Source organism: Daucus carota, chromosome 3 (assembly GCF_001625215.2).
Source record: "Daucus carota subsp. sativus chromosome 3, DH1 v3.0, whole genome shotgun sequence".
Taxonomy (NCBI): Eukaryota; Viridiplantae; Streptophyta; class Magnoliopsida; order Apiales; family Apiaceae; genus Daucus; species Daucus carota.
In genome coordinates this window covers 27551436-27575401 of record NC_030383.2, presented here as the reverse complement: position 1 = coordinate 27575401, position 23966 = coordinate 27551436, and the positions used below count along the sequence as shown (strand labels likewise).

The following is a 23966-nucleotide window of genomic DNA, read 5'->3' as shown; positions in this document are numbered from 1 at the left end:
AGAACGGGGTTGGGAGTCTTTTTGTGAGGCTCCGGAGGCGGTTCCCTTGGCTATTATTCGAGAGTTTTATGCTAATGCCAAGGAGAATCGCGATGGATTCACGGTGGTGCGGGGAATCCGTGTGGATTATAGTGCGGAGGCGATCCGTAGAATGATTGGGGGGCGTGCCAAGCGCCGTAATGAAGAAGATTGGGTTGTAGAGAGGATCGGGCGTGCCAAACGCCGGTTTGATGATGATCCGGTTGATCTTGAGCGGTTGGTGTATGATATGTGTGTGCCGGACACGACTTGGAAGATGACTGCACCTCCTTTGCCGGCACATGTTTCGTTTCCTGCAGCCGCGTTAAACCGGTATGCGAAGGCGTGGAACGCCTTCATCTGTGCTAACATCATGCCATCTTCACATGGGCATGAGGTGATAGTGGATAGAGCTATTCTGCTCTTTGGGATTGTCTCGGGCAAGTATATTGATCTGGGACATGTTATTCATCAGGGGATTCTGAGGTTCTTACAGGGAGGAACCACTGGTGCTATTCCATATGGCACAATTGTTACGAAGCTCTGTCGATCAAGCGGTGTTCGTTGGCCAGCCAACGAGCAATTACAGTTGCCAGCAGCACCTATTGATCATTCGGCGATCAGTCGGATGACGGAGTGGGATGGAGGAGTTCCCCACCCTCGAGGCCTTGGGTACATATATGATGAGATGCCAGGGGGACGTCCAGCATTTATTAGGAGGGAGCAGACTAGAGCTTCTGGAGCTGGTACTTCTCAGACGGAGAGGAGCTCCGAACCGATGGGAGATGTTCATTATCGCCGACTAGCGAGACGGATGGACACCATGCATGACATCCACCAGAGGTTTGCGTTTGACTTGACACAGGCTCTAGGGAGTGCTTTCCAGGCACAGGGGGTCACATTTCAGTGGCCAGTATTCGGAGCAGGGATGCGGTATCCTCCACCTGATTCACCTCCAGCAGAGGAGGGGGAGGACTCGGACTCCGAGTAGGTATGTGGGTGCTCTAGCCTTTTTATCACTTTCAATGGGGACATTGAAAATTTTAAGTTTGGGGGTGGTAATCTAAGGAAGAGCGTATAGTATGTAGTTTATTATTGCATGTGTTAGTTAGTTCATGTAGTTAGTTCATGTAGTTAGTTCATGTAGTCCACGTTTTTTTTTTATTATTATTATTTCTCATGTTTCTTTCTATTTTTCTCATTTTTTTTTATTTTATTTTACATGTTTAGTGGTAATTGTCGTAGTTAGTATCACGAGCATTTGCATGAATTATGAAGTTAAGCCAAGTTAATTGCCTATGATGAGCTATGTGCGTAGTTCTTGATTAGTAATTTCAATTGCAATGCTAGGTTAGTACTTGGAAATTGCTTGTGTTGGAAATTGTAATTCACATATGTTCTTGAGATAGGATTTAGACGAAATTCCATGAATTCTAGGATTGAATTGAGCACCCTTCAGCTTAGGTCTGTAAATCTTAAGTTTGGGGGAACTGAGGAGTAGATATACCTTTCTGAAAAAAAAATATATATAAAAAAAAAAGAGAAAAAAAAAAAATATAGTAGTAAATAAATTCACTAGAAAAATAAGTGGTAGAATTAACTAGGTTGAGCTCATTAGTACTCGAGTAATTAAGTCTGAGGGGACTTTGTGCCTAACAACCTAAAGCCCTTCGTGGTTTGGGATTGTTGACCCAACACTCGCTACATGGGTACTAGTGCATAAATCTTTAGGGATCTCAACCATTGCACGGTTAAATAAACCACTAGAATAAAGTGAATAATTGGTGTGTGAAGTCTTGTGGTGTTCGTAACACATTTACACTGCGAAGCGCTCTGACCTTAGACCGAGCAATTAATCACCAATAAAAAGAAAAAAAAATATAGTGAATAAAATAGAAGGGTGTGGACATTCTTTGGGACCTTGGCTTTTAGTTGGACTTGAGTGACGGGGTGTTAGTTTTATACTTTTACAATTCTTGATTGGGATTCTGTGGGAGTAGTAGGTTTTTGTCTTGTCTCAATAAAAGAGCATGCTTGCACACATTGGCACGCCACACTTGTAAATAGAAGAGTAATTGACTTAGTAGCGAGAGGGATGAAATTCGAGAACATTAGCACAATCTGAGGTATTATAATTGGCAAGGCAATTACTTCATAGTTCACTCATTCATCACGTAGTTGCATTCATGCATTGCATTGTATTATTGTATAGTGTCGTTGACGCTTGAGGACAAGCATCAGTTTAAGTTTGGGGGTGTGATAAGTGGTATTTATACACACTTATAGGCCTTCATTTCCACTTAAATTGGTTGGTTGTACTTAAGTGTTTAGTGTCTTTTGATGTGTTTTTAGTGTTTTTCTGTGCAGGTCACGAGTTGAGGTGATGAAGTGATTTTCTATCATTTTAGGTTGTTTTTGGTGCATTATTTGCAAGAATAGAGAATTGTGGATTCATCACGACTTGGGATTTTGTGGGTACATCTTCTACAAACCCTCACGAGAGCACACTCGTCCACTAGAGCTATCTAGGGGTTTAAAGGGCTTGTTGCATGTGCTAAATGCAACCGTGATCACCTACGGAAGTGGTACTAGAGCGAGGAAGGACATGCACGCGAGAACGAGCTGAACACGAAGCAACAGGGCTGCCATGACAGACAGTAGCGCGCCCGCGCTACTTGTTAGCGCGCCCAGCAGAAGTGTCCCGGGCCGATTTTTCTAGCTTTTCTGACGGATTTTCGCAGCGGTCGAGGCCCGGTTGACTTGGTCAATGTAATTTAATTTCTCGTGTGTAAAACCCTAGCCTCGTAGAAGTAGTTTTTAGTAGAGAACAATATCGTAGTTTCAGATTAATCATTCAAGCACATTATCAGTTTTGTATTGGATCGTTCTTCGCGAGGATGTGACAGTTCGAGCGAGATCGTGAACATCAAATCTGTAACGTTGTGTTCTTTATTATTAATTCAAGTACTTTTATTCCGTTTAATTCTCGTCTTTTATTTATCATGTTTTCGTTAGAACCCATGATGTCGATTAGTTCGATTATGAACTAACTGCCTTCATGGGATTCTAATGGATTTATCGATGTAGTCTAGTAACGAATATTAATTGCTTGATTTTGTGACGTAAGTTGATTTCTTTGCATGAGCCGTGCTTATTTCTTCTTAGGAGCGTAGCTAACTTCTATGTTGTTTGTTAATTCTTTCTGAAGCGAGAGTGGATGATTGAATTTAGAACTATGCCATGTAAACATAGGATTATGTGAATGAAACATAATTTGTGGTAGACTTGAACTATTTTTATCACCCTGTGTAATCACGATAGACGACCTGCTATTAAACCTCTCTGCTTACACTACCGCTATAGAGATATAGGGTCTGAGCTTTGTTGGTGTCCATGAGATTTCTGTCTTAATTGCGGATTTTGATTGGTATGATATGTGTGCAACGAGAGTTGGCATGTATTACTTTCGTGTTGTCTGATTAGGATCAACAGTTGCATGTTAATCAGTAGTTTCAATTCTAGATGAATTCGATAATGAAGTTAGAATCCCATGTGTTTTCCTATTCTGAATTTGATTAGTAATTTTAGTTATTAGTATAAAAGAAACCATCTTTGTTAATTGTCTTGGCAGTGATAATTGATCATACATTGTTGCATAGGTGCGTATTCTTAATTCACCAGTCTCTGTGGGATCGAACTTAATATATTACTTGTGATCACGTGCGCTTGCGTGTAGATTTTTGCGAACAGAATACAGTAGAAGACGTGGATTTGAATCGCTTGCGCCGTAGCGATTAAGGTTAATATTCTGTTCGAACTTTTAATTAGTATCATAAAACGCAGGACCAAGGTCCGATTGTTCCTACAATGGTATCAGAGCCAGGTTGCGGTTCTGCGATTTATAATATGTAGTCCATGTCATGATTATATATGCATGTATATAGTGATTCTGTGATGCAGGTCGTTGTCCACTATTATGGCCGTGTTTTAATTATTCTGTTATGTTTGGATTCCACGTGGTTTATCGTGGCTGTTGTAAATCACGAGGGTTGATCGTGATAGTTTAATCTTGTAATTCAATTTGTAATTGTTTTAGATTATGATCTGATGTAATAGAATAGGCTAGCTGGTTCGTCTGTACAATTAATATGTAATTGTTTGATCAACGGGTCTGCAAGAAACAAGGATCTTCCGCTGCTGCGATTAGGGTTTCGGGGGTGCTGCACTGTTTTGGGCGTAACTTTTGCATACGGTGTCCGATTTGGGCGAATGAGCACTTTTCGGAGACGACTGAACGAGACGGAGCTAGTCACCACCCGGGAAAATTTGGTTGAGCTGATTTCGAAGGTGTTTTTCGGGATTTTTCGAGGCATTCTGAGGCCGTTTAGGTCTCCAAACGGGCTCTCGAAGTTTTCTGGACAGATCTGGATTCTGACGAAGGATGAATTCGAAGCTGATTTTTCCGGGGCCATAATAGTGGATGTGCTTTATTATGATTCTTGATTATTGTTATTATGTGTTTCTTGTTTGTGTTGTTATGCCATGTGATACTAACCCTTCGCATGCTAGAATGACTTGGACATAGGGATGTTTTTAATTAATGCTTTAATCATGTTAGTATGCTGCCATGTTATGTGTTCTTTATGTGTTCTTTATGTTGCTATAACCATGATAGCATGCATGTTGACTTCGAAGAAATAACATAGGGCGATGCATCTAGATTAAAATCCTCAAAGTAAATTCTAAGTGGGGGAGGGAGTTAATATGGTATTAAATCCCATGGTCTCCATCATTGTTTGTATGTAATTTAACATAAAGGTGAATATAAATTATGTATACGTCACCCATCGTGGCATGTAATTTATGGTGCCTAGAATGTTAGAGATATTACTGGAACAAACTTCTTAAATTAATACGAATAGATACGGATTTTCTTTATCTCTGATTTGGGGCGATTTCGAAGGCTTATGGGTATTAAGTGAGACCGATGTGACTCCTCCACTGCCTAGAAATCAAACCAGACACGAATATTGAATTGAAGTATTCTATTCCAGAAATATTGGAAGGTATACATGCCGCCCATCGTGGCGTACCAAGTTCCATAGGTTTCGGGTAATTTAAGATTTGATGATGGTATACACTTAGCTATGAAAAATAATATAGACCACCCCAACGTGGCTTATTGTTTAGTAATAGGACCGAAGTAACGTTTAAACAAATTTAGGTGGTATACATGTCACCCATCGTGACGTACCAGAAACTTATGGTGTTTAAACGTTAGTGCATTTAATTTTAATAATTGTTAGAGGAACCAATAGGACTTAATTTTTTATGCACCCTTCTTTATGTGTAATGTGATTTTTTCATGCATGATTCTCAGGATATAATGGGGTTTAATCCACTGTTCACCATACTTAAGGATAACAAACTTACCGGACCTAACTATATTGAATGGAAACGTAATTTGGACATTGTGTTGACTGCTGAGGAGTACAAGTTTTGCACTTATGAACCCAAGCCTGAGCAGCCCGCTGCTGATGCTCCTGATGAGGAGAAAGAGTATTATAAGCGATGGACAAAGGCTGATGAGATGTCGCGATGTTACATTCTGGCAGCAATGTCGGGTGTTTTGCAGCATCAGCATCAGGCTATGGCCATTGCTTCGGATATGCTCTTTAATCTCAAAGAACTTTTTGGAGATCAGAATAGGGCTGCTAGGCAAGTAGCCACGAAGGCTTTAATGAACACTCAGATGGCTGAAGGTACACCTGTAAGGGATCATGTTCTCAAGATGATGTCACATCTGAATGAGATAGAGATCCTTGGTGCAGAGCTTGACGGGGAAACCCAGATTGACATTATCCTGATGAGCTTGCCCAAGAGTTTTGAGCAGTTCGGCTTGAATTACAACATGAACAAGAGGCAGTATAGTCTTGCGGAACTGCTGACAGAACTTCAGGCAGCTGAAGGATTATTTCGCCAGAGTGTTCAAGTGAATGTGGCTGAGAAAGGTTCTTCCTCTAAGCCGAAAGGCAATAAGAATAAGAAAAAGGCTCAGACACAGAAAGCTGTGAAGGCAGTGGGAGTTCAAGGTGGTGTGAAAAAGCCTAAAGGGAAGTGCTACCGGTGCAAGCAGTCGGGTCACTGGAAAAAGGATTGTCCTCTTCCTAAGAAGACAAACGATACTGGTATGTCTCTTTCTCTAGTTACAGAAACATTTGTAGCGGCTATATCTACGAGCACTTGGTGTGTAGATACTGGAGCCACTGATCATGTTTGTAACTCTATGCAGGGGTTCCAGCAATCCAGAATGCTTAGAGATGGTGAGATCTACGTGTTCATGGGAGATGCTACGAAAGTAGCAGTAGTTGCAGTAGGAGTTATTCATTTATCTTTTGGTTCTGATAGGATTTTGGTTTTGAACAATTGTCTTTATGTACCTTCTTTTAGAAGGAATTTGATTTCGGTTTCTAAACTTGCTATGGATGGTTATAATGTTTGTTTGGATCGTAATGTTTCTATTATGATGAATAAACGGATTATATGTTCTGGTACATTGCAAGACAATTTGTATATAATTAATCCTAGTCAACCCGCACTGCAACTACAACATAGGGTATTGAATAACACATCTTCTACCTCTAATAAAAGAAAGGAACCTTCTAGTTTGAACCAAACATATCTTTGGCACTTGAGATTAGGTCATATTAACTTGAGGAGGATTCAAAGACTGGTAGTAGACGGGCCTTTAGGCTCATTGGCAGTGGAGCCATTTCCAGTTTGTGAATCCTGCTTGGAAGGTAAAATGACCAATAGGCCTTTCAAGGCAAAGGGGAATAGAGCCAAAGAAGTGTTAGGATTGGTTCACTCTGATTTATGTGGACCTATGAATATCCAAGCAAGAGGTGGTTATGAGTATTTCGTCACTTTTATTGACGATTATTCTAGATATGGATACATTTATTTGTTGCGCCGTAAGTTTGAGTGCTTTGAGAAATTCAAAGAGTACAAAGCTAAAACGGAGAAGCGACATAATAAAAGTATCAAGTCACTACCATCTGATCGTGGTGGCGAATACTTGCTTGGGGAATTCAGGGAATATTTATCAGAGAATGGGATAGAATCCCAGTTGACTGCACCAGGCACACCCTAGCAGAACGGTGTAGCAGAGAGAAGGAACCGGACTCTTTTAGAGAGTGTTAGATCGATGATGAGTTATTCGGATTTACCCAAGTCCTTTTGGGGACATGCCTTAGAAACAACAGCTTATCTTCTGAACTTAGTACCTTCTAAGTCGGTTCCTAAAACCCCTTTAGAATTGTGGACCGGGGACAAACCGAGTCTGAGAAACATTCGGATATGGGGTTGTCCAGCACATGTGCTGAACAAGAACGCGACTAAGCTAGAATCTCGTACAGAAGTAAAGCTGTTTGTAGGCTACCCCATGGGAACAAAAGGTTATTTATTTTATAGTCCTAAGGATCGGGATGTCACTGTTAGCACCAATGCAAGATTCTTAGAGGAAGACTATATAATGAATCACAAACCCAATAGTAGTATCGTTTTAGAGGAACTAGTGGGAGGGACGAATAATGAACCTGTAGTACAAGTAGAACAACCACAGCAGACTGTGCAACCAGTCACTAATACCGCACAAGTTCCTCGTCGTAGTGGGAGGGTTGTTCGACAGCCCGACAGATTCATGTTTTTGGGAGAGTCTTCGGACTTGGTCTCTGGTGAACATGATGATGATCCCCGGACATACGAAGAGGCAATACAGGACAAAGATGCAAGTCTTTGGCAAAAGGCAATGGATTCTGAGATGGAATCAATGTATTCTAATCAGGTCTGGGAGCTCGTGGAACCACCCAAAGGTGTAAAACCTATTGGATGTAAGTGGGTCTACAAGAAAAAGAGGGGATCAGACAAAAAGGTGAAAGCCTGGAAAGCAAGACTTGTTGCGAAAGGGTATACTCAGAAAGTAGGTATCGATTATGAGGAAACCTTTTCGCCAGTAGTCATGCTTAAGTCAATCCGTATTCTTTTATCTATAGCAGCTCATCTCGATTATGAGATTTGGCAAATGGATGTCAAGACAGCTTTCCTTAATGGAAATCTTGAGGAAACCATCTATATGCAGCAACCAGAGGGATTCATTAAAGAAGGCCAAGAGCATCTTGTTTGTAAGCTGAAGAGGTCTATTTATGGACTTAAACAAGCTTCTAGGTATTGGAACATTCGCTTTGATCAGGCAGTCCAGTCATATGGATTTGATCAATGTCCAAGCGAAGCATGCGTGTATAAGAGATGTGAAGGAAATGCAGTGGTTTTTCTAGTGCTTTATGTTGATGACATTTTACTCATTGGAAACAATGTTAAGATGTTGTCTTCAATAAAGGCATGGTTGTTCAAACAATTTGAAATGAAGGACTTAGGTGAAGCAGCATACATCCTTGGGATCAAACTTATAAGGGATCGCAAGAAAAGGATGTTGGCTTTATCTCAGGAGCCCTACATAGATGACGTATTAGCTCGTTTTAACATGCAGGACTCCAAGAAGGGTAATTTACCCTTCAGACATGGAGTTACTCTATCAAAGAGGCAGTGTCCTTCGACACCTAAGGAGATAGAGAACATGAAGGCAGTTCCTTATGCTTCGGCATGTGGGAGCCTAATGTATGCAATGTTATGTACGAGGCCTGATATCTGTTTTGCCGTGGGCATGGTTAGCAGATACCAGTCAAACCCAGGACAAGAACATTGGAGTGCTGTAAAAGCAATACTCAAGTACCTGCGAAGGACTAAGGAGTATATGCTGGTTTACAAGTCCTCTGATTTAGTGCCTCTGGGATATACCGATTCGGATTTCCAGACGGATAAGGATAAGAGAAAGTCCACCTCGGGATGTGTTTTTACTTTGGGAGGTGGAGCCGTAATATGGAGGAGTGTGAAGCAGAAATGCATCGCGGACTCAACCATGGAAGCCGAATATGTGGCAGCCTCGGAGGCAGCCAAAGAGGCTATATGGTTCCGAAACGTCCTGCTGGATTTGGGTGTGGTTCCTAATCTGCCACAGCAAATCACGATTTATTGTGATAACACTGGTGCTGTGGCAAATACCAAGGAACCGCGGGCCCATAAGGCAGCGAAACACATAGAGCGTAAGTATCACCTCATACGACAGTTCGTTAAGCGAGGAGATATCATTGTGGCTGACATAGCATCGAAGGATAACCGGGCAGATCCTTTCACGAAGAGCTTACCAGCTAAGGCTTTTCAGGAGCACGTGGAAGCGATAGGAGTCAGATACTTGGTCACATAGTTATTATAGTTGGTAGTGGATTGCTTGTAATAAACACCGATATACTCAAAGAATATCTTGAGTATAAGTGGGAGATTGTTAGGGTTATACTGAAATATTCGTTTGAAGTATATAACAATTATTTGAGGATCTTGAATGCATGTTTTCACATTGTCTGTATATTATATATTGTAGACAATCTAGTATCAAATGGGATAGCAGAAGATTAGATTGTCAGACTCCTTATATAATATAATAAGGGTTCACAGTCGAGGTGGTGTTAGACAAACCACTAGAACGGCTGAAGTATTATTTGGAAATAGTTTATCTTGACTATTGAATAATACTTATATACTTTGTGTATATTGAACGGGATCAAAATAGTAGAATAATTGTTTCTTTAATTCTGACAATAAAGAACTAAAATTCTATGATGTTATTAATGCTTAAGTTCTTAATCCGGATATAGTGATTGACACTTGTATTTAATGCACATGCCTTGACTCATAAATTAAATAATTTATTTTAAATTACGAATTTATGTATTGGGCAATGACATTATATACAGAGTGGGATATTGACTATAAAAGGAAACCGTGTCCGAAAAATATATTCGGGTGATGATGTCCTCTTGAAAGCTCATAAAGATAATTATGCTTTAGTCCTGCAGGCAGATTTGTTCTTGCATAATTATAAGGTTGAGTGGATGATCAAGGATAAAAGATATTAATTAAATTAATTGTCAGAAATTAATTTAATTAATGGACATGCGATATCTTAAACATGGGGAATTTATAAGCAATTAATATGGGAGCCGAATTAAATAATTAATTTACGGAATTAGGAAAGGTAGTGCAAATATTAGTTCTTTAGTGGATAGAATTAATATTTAATGACATTGGGCCTGGCCCGGAATGTCATTGGAAGGCCTGACCTAATGATCCATGATCCCTGCTGTAGCCTATATATATTCTCGTTCTCCTAAAGCTGAAAGACACACCAAAACGAATTAATCCTAGAGTCAGAGAGAGGCAGACGTTTTTCTCAAGGAGACAGCTAGGGTTTTGGGTTTTCGGAGCTTGAAGGAGAGGCACACCTTGGGAGATCGAAGGCCACACTTCGTCCAAGGAGAATCAAGGAATACAGTAGAAGACGTGGATTTGAATCGCTTGCGCCGTAGCGATTAAGGTTAATATTTTGTTCGAGCTATTAATTAGTATCATAAAACGCAGGACCAAGGTCCGATTGTTCCTACACTCTGATCCTTATCTTGAGCTACTGGAGGTTATCTAGGACTCTAGATAGTTATCCACGAAATTCAGAGTTCTTGTAGGACTCTCGGAGTCCTGGACTCGTCAGTCAGACTCCTAGTAGGACTAGGATTCGAGTTCTGGGCCCTGACCGGGCTGGGGGCTCGTGCCTTGAGTTTGGGCAACCCATGTTTCTCAAACATGGATGCCCAACGGGCTTTTTATAACCTCAATCTGCTAGCCATGAATTTTGGGTGATAAACCCAGAATCCGGGCCTTATATTCTGGCCTTTAATCAGACCCGGGCTCAAAATAACCCAATAATTTTTAGGGCCAATTCCAGACCCATATCAGGCGTAATTGTGGATGCTCGTTTGGTTTTGTTGCATAACTCTTACTCTAGTACTTTCGTATTTGTTTTAGACATCTAGTATAATGTTTACATTCGAACCCATGATGATGAGTAGTTCGATTATGAACTAATCGTTGTCATGGGGTTTTAGCGGATTTATCGATGGATTTCAGTAATTAATTTGTCTTATTCATATGTGATGGTTTGATTTCCTCGTATTGGTTGTGCTTATTCGTCTTGGATGCGTAGCTAACATCTTAGATTGTTTGTTAATCTTTATTGAAGCGACAGTAGATATATAGATTTAGAACTTCCTATGCAAGCATAGGTTTTGTGTTCGATAACATGACTTGTGAAGTGATTTTACCCATCTTGCATCGCCCTATGTAATCTTGATAGATAACTTGATCTTCAACCATTATGTTTTCAAATTCTATAGACATATAGGGTCTAAGCATAATTGGTGTCTGTTTACCTTCTATCTTAATTGTGGATGTGTAACAGTATGGTGCACGTATAACGACAGTTAGTGTGTATCAGTCTTGTGTTATCTGATTAGGTATCAACCATTACAATCGAATATAGGCATAATTATGAATGAAGTTGTTAATGAAGCTAGAACTCCTTGTTTTATTCTCATAGTAATTTGATTTTAATTATCATAGTTATAATTCGACTTGATTTAGTTAATTTAGATAAAACCAACCAAATTGTTATTTGTCCAAGCATTGAATAATAATCATACATCAGTGCATAAGTGCATATTTCTGAATACACCAGTCTCTGTGGGAACGAACTGAATTTGAATTTCTATACTACTTGTGACCACGTACACTTACGTGATTTTGTGCGAACAATAATCATGACATGGGCTACATATCATAAATCGCAGAACCGCAACCTGGCTCTGATGCCATTGTTGGAACAATCGGACCTTGGTCCTGCGTTTTATGATACTAATTAAAAGTTCGAACAGAATATTAACCTTAATAGCTACGGCGTAAGCGATTCAAATCCACGTCTTCTATTGTATTTCCTGATTCTACTTGGACGAAGTGTGGCCTTCGATCTCCCAAGGTGTGCCTCTCTTTAAAGCTCCGAAAACCCAAAACCCTAGCTGTCTCCTTGAGAAAAACGTCTGCCTCTCTCATACTCTAGGATGAATTCGTTTTGGTGTGTTTTTCAGCTTTAGGGGAACGAGAATATATATAGGCTACAGTAGGGATCATGGACCATTACGTCAGGCCTTCTAATGACATTCCGGGCCAGGCCCAATGTCATTAAATATTAATTCAATCCACTATAGAATTAATATTTGCACTACCTTTCCTAATTCCGTAAATTAATTATTTAATTCAGCTCCCATATTAATTGCTTATAAATTCCCCATGTTTAAGATATCGCATGTCCATTAATTAAATTAATTTCTGACAATTAATTTAATCAATATCTTTTATCCTTGATCATCCACTCAACCTTATAATTATGCAAGAACGACTCTGCCTGCAGGACTAAAGCATAATTACCTTTATGAGCTTTCAAGAGAACATCATCACCCGAATATATTTTTCGGACACGGTTTCCTTCTATAGTCAATATCCCACTCTGTATATAATGTCATTGTCCAATACATAAATTCGTAATTTAAAATAAATTACTTAACTTATGAGTCAAGGCATGTGCATTAAATACAAGTGTCAATCACAATATCCAGATTAAGAACTAAGCATTAATAACATCATAGAATCTTAGTTCTTTATTGTCAGAATTAAAGAAACAATTATTCTACTATTTTGATCCCGTTCAATATACACAAAGTATATAAGTATTATTCAATAGTCAAGATAAACTATTTCCAAATAATACTTCAGCCGTTCCAGTGGTTTGTCTAACACCACCTCGACTGTGAACCTTTATCATATTATATAAGGAGTCTGACAATCTAATCTTTCATATCCCATTTGATACTAGATTGTCTACAATATATAATATACAGACAATGTGAAAACATGCATTCAAGATTCTCTAATAATTGTTATATACTTCAAACGAATATTTCAGTATAACCCTAACAATTCCACCCTATCGCGAGCGAGAGAGCCGTATCAATTTTACCGCCATTACCAACGAGCTCCGCCGTGTGATTAGTAGTCTCTGTGAGCCCGTGGCAAATCCACCAGCTTCGCCAGCATCATCATCCTCCTATACTATCATTTAGTCTATTTATTCCATCATTACGTTATCAGTACTTTGACTTTCCATTCGTACTTTGTACCCCGGATTGTTTCGGGAAGACTTATTCGTACTTTATTTCTGTTAGTACTTTGACTTGTACTTTATTTCGACTTAATGTTTAATTTCGCATTTTGACTATCATATCTATTTCATTTTGCCATCATATTACCATTATATATGCCATGCTTAGACAGATTTTGCCATATTAATCCCTTAGAACTTGAACATGTTTAGACTTTCCAATATACCATGAATATGACCTTGACCACATAATTATACCCTTGTGATGTGATACTCTAGACTCTAATAAATACACACATACCATCATGCCATAATAACAATAATAGACCTTTACATTGTGAATAACCCTTGAATAATACCTTGATGCCTAATATTTACCCTTTGATATAACTTGTATGTATATATTGAACTGTGAATAAGCTTTTCTTGTCTACATTCAGAATCATGCCTCCTCGAAGAACCCGCAACACCAATACTGAGAATACCGAAGAACCACCACTAAATTTGGCTCAACTTATGCAACTTCTTCACCAACAATATGTTACCCTTGCTCAACAACAACTCCAGCAACAACAACAAGCACCTCCACCAACACCTACTACCTTCAAAACCTTTCAAGTTGTGAAACCACCCGAGTTCCGAGGAACTCAAGACCCTGTTGAAGCTCAATCTTGGCTTAAGGAGATGGAGAAAGCTTTCACACTAGCTGTTGTAACCGATGAGAAGAAAGTTGAGTATGCATCTTATTTTCTGAAAGGTGAACGAATTATTGGTGGGAGTCAGCCCGTACTTTGGAAGAAGGTGAAGTTATTGCTTGGGATAGATTCAAGAAGATTTTCTTAGACAATTATTTTCCAATGTATATGCAAACTCAAATGGAGTTGAAGTTTTTCAAGTTGAAGCAAGAAGGAATGACTGTTGGAGAATATGAGAAGAAATTTACAGAATTAGCAAGGTTCGTGGGAGATTATGTGGACACGGACGAGAAAAGAGCAAAGAGATTTCAACAAGGATTGAAGCCTTAGCTACGAAGCAGAGTGGCTGCTTTTGCATTGGCCACATATGCTGAAGTGGTCCAGAAGGCAATGGTGATTGAAGGAGAAAGTGATGAGACTCAGAAAGAGAAAGAAGGCAAGAAAAGAAAGTTTGGAAATATAGTTTTGTTTCATTTCTTGGCACGCGTTTAAAGATTTCCACAAAATATAGTTTTATTACTTATTTTTAAATTTTCTTTGGTTCTGAATAAAAATTTAAAAATTATATTTTAATCCCTGAGAAAAAAATAAAATAAGTTATGAAACTATATTTTATAAGAATTTTAAAATATCTGTCAAGACCTCTCTACCAAACATATATAATTCACCGGCACAGAGAGAGTAAATATGTGGATTTATTCGTAAGACTTTTTTTTTGTTCGGAATTTTTCATGAACTTTTTATTTTATTGAGTGTGCTTTTTTTTTTTTGTAATAATAATCTAATACGTAGTGAATATCAATTATCTATAGAAAAAATTAAAATATATTTAGAATTTTCATTTACAAAAAATATACATCTAAAAAAAATAAAATATTATTTTTTTTATTTGGTTATAATATATGTCATAATTAGTAACTGAATGTTGAATTGGTATTGTTTATTAATGTAATGTCGAACATAATTTCATTTTTTTCTGCTAATTTAAATTTTTAATAGTTGTTAAATAATTGTATGAAAAAATAAAAGTAAAATTTAATATACAGAAATATAACAGTTAAATGAAAGTTCATCTTATCAAAATAGTAAATTATACACACACATATACATAAATATTTAGTTTGATTACATATCATGTAAATATTTTGTGTTTGATTTAAATATAACTATATATGATTTATTAAAACTAAATCATATATTTTATTATAATTTAAACTAAATATATTATTAAAATCTCTTCTATATTTTAAATTTTATACACAAAAAAGATTTATCAACAATAATAATAATATATATTAATTATTAAAAATAATATACTAATAATTCAATTTCGGTTTTTCTAGTGTGTGTCCATCAGCACATGCTAAGGAGGGAATTTTATATGTTTGAGAGATTTTGATTGGCTCTCATATTTTAATAATGGTGGACCCTGCATATAGCACACCAATCAAAATCTTTGAAAAATATAAAATTTGCATGTGACACACTAGACAAACCCATTCAATTTTAATATATACTCCCTCTGTCCCATCCAATTCTTATCATTTGAAATGGAATGCTCGACACGCATTTTAAGGCTCATAAAAAATATAGCTTCATAACTTATTTTTAAAATTTTCTTTTTCTGAATAAAAGTTTAGGCATTAAATTTTTATTCAGAAAATAAAAATTTTAAAAATAAGTTATAGAACTATATTTTTAATGAGTCTTAAAATGCGTGTCGAACACTCCCCTCCAAATGATAAGAATTGGAGGGGACGGAGGGAGTATAATTTTTGAAGCAATGTATATGCAGGGACACATCCAGTGAATTAATACGTGAAAACCAAATAACTAAATGAATTATCGGAAATAATACTATCGTAGTCACTGATTATTAACACTAGTATATCTTGCCCGTGCTTCGCACACGGGTAATGTATGTTACTTTCGTATTTTTATAATTGTTAACTTATATGTACACATCCAATAATCACATGTTCACTGCATATTGTTACGTGTCCCTTATTCTAACTCCATGATTCCACAATTTTACGAAACGTATATACCATAGTTGTGTTATTAGATCGGCATCTAAATCTTTTTAGGAATTCATTGGAAAAACGCTATCTCATAAAACCACTGAATCGAAAGACTTCTTGTTTCGAAAACTTTAAAACCTAAATACTCCAGTCAAATGGAACTTCTTAACAAAAATAGAAATTCTTAGACAAACACCAGTAAATTTAATAATATCCATTGAGTAAAGAATAATAATAATAATAATAATAATAACTGAAATGCAGAAATGGAAGTGGAGAATCCAAGGGAGAGCTCCTCATGCAAATCGTGAAAAGCAACAAATAAAATCACCTTTTATTAGCATCAGTGGAACTCACGGTTCCTGCATTTTTATAGAGTGGATGTAATCGGTTAAGTTTTAAATAAACACATGCGTGTAATGAATGAGGGAATATTAGGCATCAAGAATAAACCAACCACTTTCATTTTTTTGGAAGAAGATTTTGAGGTTGATGGTGTGTCATTCCCCTCTGAAAACTTGACGACAGAGCTCTGCAAGTAAAGTTTTTATCCCAGGAAATAATATTATGTCTTATATGGAGTATTTTGCATAATAAAATGCTTATATTATCAATAGAAGATGTTGTGTTGGAAGTTTCCGACACACTAATAGCAGAGACATGACGTCAACACTAAAAAAACAGCCTGTTATTCACCTTAACATTTTCTTCATTGATCAATAACTCAAACCTGAGTTAAAGACCACCAAACACGTGCATAATAAAAATAATAATCTTAACCAAGATTAACAATGTTGAAGCATAATTGACTTATTTAAACATTAAAAATTGATCAAAATTGTAGAATAAAGAACACACTTCAACCGTCGCGTGCTTCAAATACTTGGATGTACTTAAATAATTTACCACATATTCTAAGATGATAAAAAATTGAAGTCAATAAGAATCCTCAACAAAACATCACTATGTGTAATTATAATAAATATTTTATATTTACAATAATATGTTTTGGTAATTAAAAATCTAAAAGTAATTATTTTTTTCTTATTGTATGATGTGGCGACTTCATTTTTAGTGATAGACGGTGAATCCTTGTAATTTCGAGATTGAGTATAAGTTTTAGGAGTTCATATATGTTAAATATCGATTTAAACATTTATAATGATAGACAATGAATCCTCGTAATTTTGGATCGGAGCATAAACTTTGTCATTGATTCTCGTATATATTAAAAGTCGGTTTAAATCGTCTACATCCCACTCATCAAGGGAACGATGTACCTAGTTATTTATTCCAAATGTCCTCCTAATTAGCCCAAATGTTGGTCTATATTCAGATGGTCAAGCTGGCCTGTCCCAAGTAAACGATTTGCTGAGTTTTTTTTTTTTTGAAATATTTTAAAAATAATAGTATCTCTAAAATATTTGTAAAATATTTTTTTTATAGAGGAATGTATTATTTTGGACGATATTGTGAAGAAATTAATAAACTTTATGTCTTATTTATAGTTTCATATTATGTTTTATACACCAATTTGGATCTGTATTTAAAATAGCGTATTTACCAAGTGAAAAACTTATTCATAATAATCTATTATTCTTTCCGTCTTCTTATAATTATAATTTTGATTTTTTACACATAATTTAAGGTGGCTAAAGAAGGTACTATAGTTCAATTTATTCTCATTTATTTCGGAAAAAAACGAAAAAAATATAAAGTATAGTTTGAACCAAAAATTCTTTTTAATAGTGAAAATTTATTTTTTTAGACACATTAAATTTTGTGTGAAAAAGGCGACCTTTTATTTTTGAAAGTTCGAAGCAAAATGAGATCCAAAAAAGTATTATTTAATAATCAGCAATTTTTTAAAATAACAATTTAATAGTTATTTTAATTTATAATTTCAAATTAAAAGTTTAGAGTTGAATTTTTTTTTAAATAATGAGAAATTATATTTCTTTTTAGTGACCTTAAATTATGTGTAAAGAAGGCAATCTTTAATTTTCAAAAGTTCGGAATAAAATGGGATTCAAAACAACATAGTATAATTCTTTTTGTAACTTTTCGGTTAATGCAATTTGAAGCAATTTTGTCCGTACACCGTACTACTACGCACACAGATAATGAGATCGAAAAATTATTATTTAATAATCGGTAATTTGTTAAAATAGTTATTTTAATTTCTAATTTCTTGCTAAAATAGTTATTTTAATTTATAATTTCTAATTAAAATTTAATGTTTTTTTTCTAATTTCTTCTAAAGAAAAAACTATAAGTTATAAATTTTAGAGTTGAAAAAAGAAGTTTTTCAAATAATGAGAAATCAACTTCTTTTAGTGACCTTAAGTTATGTGTAAAGAAGACAATCCTTAATTTTTAAAAGTTCGGAATACAATGTGATCCAAAACAACATTGCATAATTCTTTTTATAACTTTTCAGTTAATGCAATTTTGTCCATACTACTACGCTCATTTTTTAAATTATTTTCTATACAATAATATTTTAAAAAATTCAAAATTTAATAGCGTCTTAAAATATAAAACACTATCATTTGTTATTTTGTATTGCAAATGTTAAAAAAATTTGATATGTCAAAATAATTTAGACATTTGTAAATTGGATATCTAGCTACATGATTTATATATATTAGCACTTTCTGTAAATTAAGTAATTTCATGCCTATGGCTAGAAACTTTTAAATAAAAGACAGATTAATTTAAAATCACTTTAAAATAAAAACAGATTAACTTAAAATGAATAATGCAAGCAACTGAAAATTCTTATAATTGTAGCCGAAGCCTGCATTTGAACTGAAGAAATAAACACTCCGTAATTCATAACAATAGAAAATTGCATATCAGAGATAGCCACAACCTCTTTATGCAGAATCTGGTCATTCGTATGACCAAGACAGTTGCAATATACCGTGGTGTGCTACCAATTTTAGTTCAGAGAGCATCCCAGTGGCATTGGTTTCTGGGGCTGAGCAAGTCACTTCGGCTTGTTCATTTCAGCAAACTTGGATCAGGGACACACTGCACCACTTTCGGCAGCCCTGACAGAACTACCTTGAATTTGGAAATATAAATTTATCAGTGATAAGCCTAGCAAAAGAACATCTCAGTTTGAACCAGTAACAATGCCTATGGTGGACCTGTTAGTTGAGCACAGATAGTCATAACAGAAATTTCACAGCACTGACAGGGGAGAAACATAGAACTATTATCAGCCTACATGTTTCACGTAGTGGTTAAACATACCACATGACCAAACTCATGGCAAAGACTAACTACTTGAGGAAAAAAATCAAGTAATAAGCGTGTCAAGATATCAATCATGTCATCTTGTGTAGACACATAATAATTATCATAAAAGACACCAAAGAGAGAATCTATCAAGATTATATGTTAGACCATGTTTCCCTCTGTAACTAAAATTATAATCAAGTTAGCGAGGAATAATAGGTCTCTATGAAAATCCTAACCAATCAAGACTAATCTAAGTGATGTTTTTATATAAATCTCAATTTAATTCTTCGTCAATTTCAAAGTCAGCCGAAAGCACTGAAATCATATAGAGAGGCATGAAACATAATCTCTACAATTCCATACTCTACTGCAACAGAGATGTCTGGTGGTTTAAAGATAGGCATAACAAAATTCTCACAGCCCAGACAGGGAAGAAACATACCATAAGTATACATGCCACACCTTAAACAAAGCAAAAAGATATTGTAAAAGTTTGCTCCAACGTAGAACTATTTCACTTGTTATAAAGGGATGTGATGCTAAGAAGAAAGCCACCATCTGCAATTATCAACATACAATTGTCTCACTTTCATTTTAAACAACATTAAAGTAGGGTGGAGTTTATGTGCATGCTACCATCACAAATATGAGTACTAATTGGACAGAGTGTTACCGTAGTGAATGAAGCTCCATAATAAGGGAAAGGTGTTGTTAAAAATCTCTCGTATTCATTGTGTCTGAAAAGTCGAACTGGAACCTGCATATATTTGGTCAGCGCAATGCTTAGCAAAGATGCAATATATTTGGTGTAAGACATTTATTATTATTATTTGGTTGAGCGAATATAGCTACACATAAGATGTGGAAAATGGCATTACCTGATGCATGGCCAACACTTCCAGGCTTATTGTACTGAAGATCAGATGGTGTACTAAGCGCAAGCTTTGTCATGGCAGTAAGTAACATCAGGTAACTAAAGAAGTTATGAGCAAATATAAAATCTGAAAACCACAAAAGTGTATTTCACCTGATGCTTGGGTAGAATGTAATGGCATCTGGCATGAATTGTAGGCGAGAGTTGGAGTTCCAAGGCATAAACCTGGATTAAAATTGTTATAGACTGTATTATATAACTTAATTTGATCTTATAATAACTAACCGCGTTTCTGCGACAAATGATTAAAATCAAGAATTGATTTGGCACAAAAAAGTGTCAGTGGTTCACAATCTGAATAGGTGTTTATATTATATTTATCCATTTGTACTGCTAATTCCTAATCTTGTATTTGGTTAGCACTTAGAATCTTTGGCAGGACAGTAGAATAAACAGAACTAATCTGTTAGGATATTAACTAAAGTTCCTAATTTCTACTCCACAAACTTTGTTCTCATTTTGTCCATTTTCTAAACACTCTTTAGTCCGTCTATACCGATCACCTCTTTTTCACTACCTCTCATGTCATTTCTACTAAGAAAAGAAAAACATTGTATGAGGAATTATATCTACAGCAAGGTGGTGATTTCTTCTAATTTAAAATAAAAAATCCAGGATTTTCCATTGCAGGTTTCTTCCATACCTTAAGGCCACTACAAAAAAAAATTATCAACCTTACATGAAGTCCGAGTTCTATATCTACTTAAATTTCTTTATAAACCCAATAGCAAGAGTATTAACCACAAATATATATATTCCTTTCCATACATGTACATACCATTCTTCAAGTCAGCACACGGAAATAGCAGACCACAGCGAACATAATTAATATGCTTCTCCTGCAGTACAGGTTCTTTTCAGAAATCACTTGCTCTTTTTCCCATAACAACAAATAAGGTATAAATAACATTAGATAAGACCTGAGTAATTAGTATTTTGACCACATGTTTTCCCATGAGAAGGGCGCGATTCTCTGACATAGTTTTGTCGATTTCTGCCGGGAGAAAACTTTCTACCATAAATTGTAAAAGCAAGATTGATTAGAAAGGAAATTCAATCACAGTCACTCAATAAGGACATGTAACAGAACATATACCCGCTGTGCTTGCAACAGAACACTGGGAAGCCTTGAGACTGCTTATTTGAAAACAGTTGAAAATGGTAGGTTGAAAACGGTTACTCACGCTCTGCTTATTTGACTGTATCGCTATAAGCCGGGCCAGGGGTGTTCGTTGAGTAACAGCTGCAAAAACACGGTTGGTTAGTCCTGAAAACCACGAATAACATACATCGTCATGAGAGCTTGGTTGGAAGTATTCCTCATTGTCATACCAGACAAATCAACGTCACGCAACCTCCTCTGCGAAGGAGAGGAAAAGTCATCAGTAGTACCTGTGTGTGGAATGAAAACTACATGTCATTCTGTTCTAAAAAAAGAGGTCACACTGATTAATGTGATGCTTGAGGTGTTAAAGTTACCGAAAGAGGTTCCACTACCAGGGTTCACATCATCATTACCTCTTGAAATAGGTATTCTGGTCGGGTTGTTTTCTGCATAATTTACAACCACACAACGCTATTCAGAGATGAATGTGTTCGACCATGATGGTTAACAAAGACTGTATGCAATCAATTAATCAAGTAATATGCAAAGGAACATCACAGAGGTAGAACACTGACCTCCTCTATTCCCAAGAAAAGATTTCCTTTCAGCGGGGCAAGTTTCCTTCAAATACTTGTGTTGGTTTTCTGAATTGACTACGCTTTCTACAATAAAATATAAAATGAATCAAGATTATACGGGAGAATGAACAACAGTTACCAAACACTGAGATGTCAAAGTACTGAACCACTACCCGCCGTGCTTGGACCAGAACATTGGGAAGTCTTTAGGCTGCCCTTGTGCAAAATACCCGGTATGGTATTACCTTCACAGACGTCAAAAATATATGATATCCAGGGTTTAATCTGAAATACTCTTAGTAAAACACAAACACGGGTTTGTCTCACGACTCTACAGGTGTTGGACTATGCTATACACAAATACCATAAAGCTATAAAGCTATATATAAACTGGTGTACCTCCAGAACCAAAGGTTTGTGCTTTCCGAAGTGGGTTCTGGTTCTCTTTGCAAAGCAGGCTTCCGTTCCCATCGGTGGAGTCGTGAGCACCACAACGTCTCCTCTGCCCTGCAATCACGCAAAATGATGAGGGTTGAAACTATAATTCAGATTGATGACGGATTAAAGAGTCTCACTCTCTCGTAGAGACGACGGTGACAGCGGAGAAAGAGGACGCCGCTTCAAACCTGCGACAGTTAGCAAAGATTAGAAAGGGGATGATCCACGACATGATTTTCATTAGCAGCGGAGAGTACAAACCTAACGGATCCATCACAAACTGATGCAGGTTTGATTTCACCTTGTCCACGGTAATAGCAATAGTGGGAGGCCATTAACTTCCACATTTGAAATTTGAAGATAACCTAATCACACGCCTTATTTCGCGGAACTGATCGGAAACTGATTGTGTGAGAGTTTTGCAGTGTGTTCGACCCAGATGTGATGGAGCGACCCGGTTTGTGTTGAAAACATCTGTATTCAAGTCGGGCACGACCCAGCAGAAAATGGATCATCCGAAGTTGCGGTTAAAAGTCTGAAATAACCCTGTGTCTGTAATAAAAGATGTGCAAGATGCTTAATTCACACAACACTCATAGCAAAAAGAAGGTGGCATTTACATTGTTTCTGTACATCTTATTTTTTTTGCTGCAAGCCTTATGGTAAACAGGAGTGTCACCACTCTGTCCAATCTCAACAACATTGTTCTAAAGAATTATATTTCGGAAGTTAGTTGAGTACTGTGATTCATACAGAGCAAAGATACTGAAAATAAAACAATTTATTGAACTTACATCACCAACACTGGAATGCTTAATGCTTAAGTAGGAGTTGGCAAAATGCTTAAGTAGGAGTTGGCAAAATGCTTAATGAATGAAACATAAAGATTATCCTACAACAGTATACTAAAACAGATATGAAACACATTCAAGTGGAGGAATGACAAACCTTCTTAGTAAGCACTTGGCCATTGTTTGATACCAAGTAATTGTTCCAATCTAATTATTGTCAAACTACAGAAATGGATGAGCAACACTCTCACCAACAGGTGTTTTAAGCCAGTAAAATGAATCACAATAGTAAACCTATTTCACATCAATTACTATAAACCCAAATTTGACATGATCCATCTTGCTCCACAAATCTGGAATAATTGAATCGCCTTAAAATCAGATGACGATTAAATTGAAAAACTATATACTTTAATTTGGGAAATCATATCTAGGATTTCTTGGACATTTTCATCCTTGTCGTCACTAATGTACTCACCACGGTGTGCTGCAATAAGAGTTATATTCACAGGTGACATTTTAAACGAAAATGTAAAATTTTTCTCGACAAAATAATTTAGGCAAGAGGTAAAAAAAGTACAGTGATCATATATTCCAAATCAATATGTAAGTAATCTCAAGAATATACAGGAATATATATCTGAAAAACCTTTTTGCTCTTGTTCTGGTTGTTGCTGTTCAGTCGTGTGCTCCTCGCCAACTTGGCTGTGAAACTTGATAAAATAAAAGCTCTTATATTAAAGTCATATATTAGTTAAACTGAAGCTTGTGCGGGATAAAATTTTTAAAACTGAAACTTGATAAAATAAAAAATATAGCTTCATAACTTATTTTTAAAATTTTTTTTTTCTGAATAAAAGTTTAGGCATTAAATTTTTATTCAGAAAATAAAAATTTTAAAAATAAGTTATAGAACTACTCCCTCCGTCCCACCAGGTTCTTTACAGTTTCCTTTTTGGGATGTCCCATCCAATTCTT

At 36.3% G+C, this 23966-nt stretch overlaps 1 protein-coding gene across 6 annotated transcripts; it reads right to left on the bottom strand.

The window, feature by feature from the left end:
- Positions 1-18655: 18655 nt before the first annotated feature.
- LOC108205936 (uncharacterized) lies at positions 18656-23681 on the bottom strand. Of its 6 annotated transcripts, none has more exons than XM_064090960.1 (15): positions 22454-23675; positions 22335-22404; positions 22159-22266; positions 21933-22004; positions 21757-21843; positions 21556-21627; positions 21409-21468; positions 21173-21319; positions 20997-21088; positions 20855-20915; positions 20170-20241; positions 20021-20084; positions 19779-19899; positions 19585-19700; positions 18656-18962 (listed from the first exon to the last, which is right to left on the bottom strand). In XM_064090960.1, exons 1-12 carry the CDS (start codon positions 22469-22471, stop codon positions 20074-20076), a joined length of 870 nt encoding a protein of 289 aa, XP_063947030.1. In that variant the 5' UTR covers positions 22472-23675; the 3' UTR covers positions 18656-18962; positions 19585-19700; positions 19779-19899; positions 20021-20073. The 6 variants fall into 6 exon arrangements, with proteins under 6 accessions (XP_063947030.1, XP_063947028.1, XP_063947029.1 ...); XM_064090958.1 differs by having other exon boundaries at positions 19816-19899; XM_064090959.1 differs by having other exon boundaries at positions 19605-19700; positions 19816-19899.
- Between the last annotated feature and the right edge of the window lie 285 nt (positions 23682-23966).

Coding starts and splice junctions, on each gene's coding strand:
- LOC108205936 (XM_064090960.1), bottom strand. Junction 21,628..21,756: donor TTTTCTTGGGAATAGAGGAG/GTCAGTGTTCTA, acceptor TAAATTATGCAG/AAAACAACCCGACCAGAATA. Junction 21,469..21,555: donor TGGTAGTGGAACCTCTTTCG/GTAACTTTAACA, acceptor TTCCACACACAG/GTACTACTGATGACTTTTCC.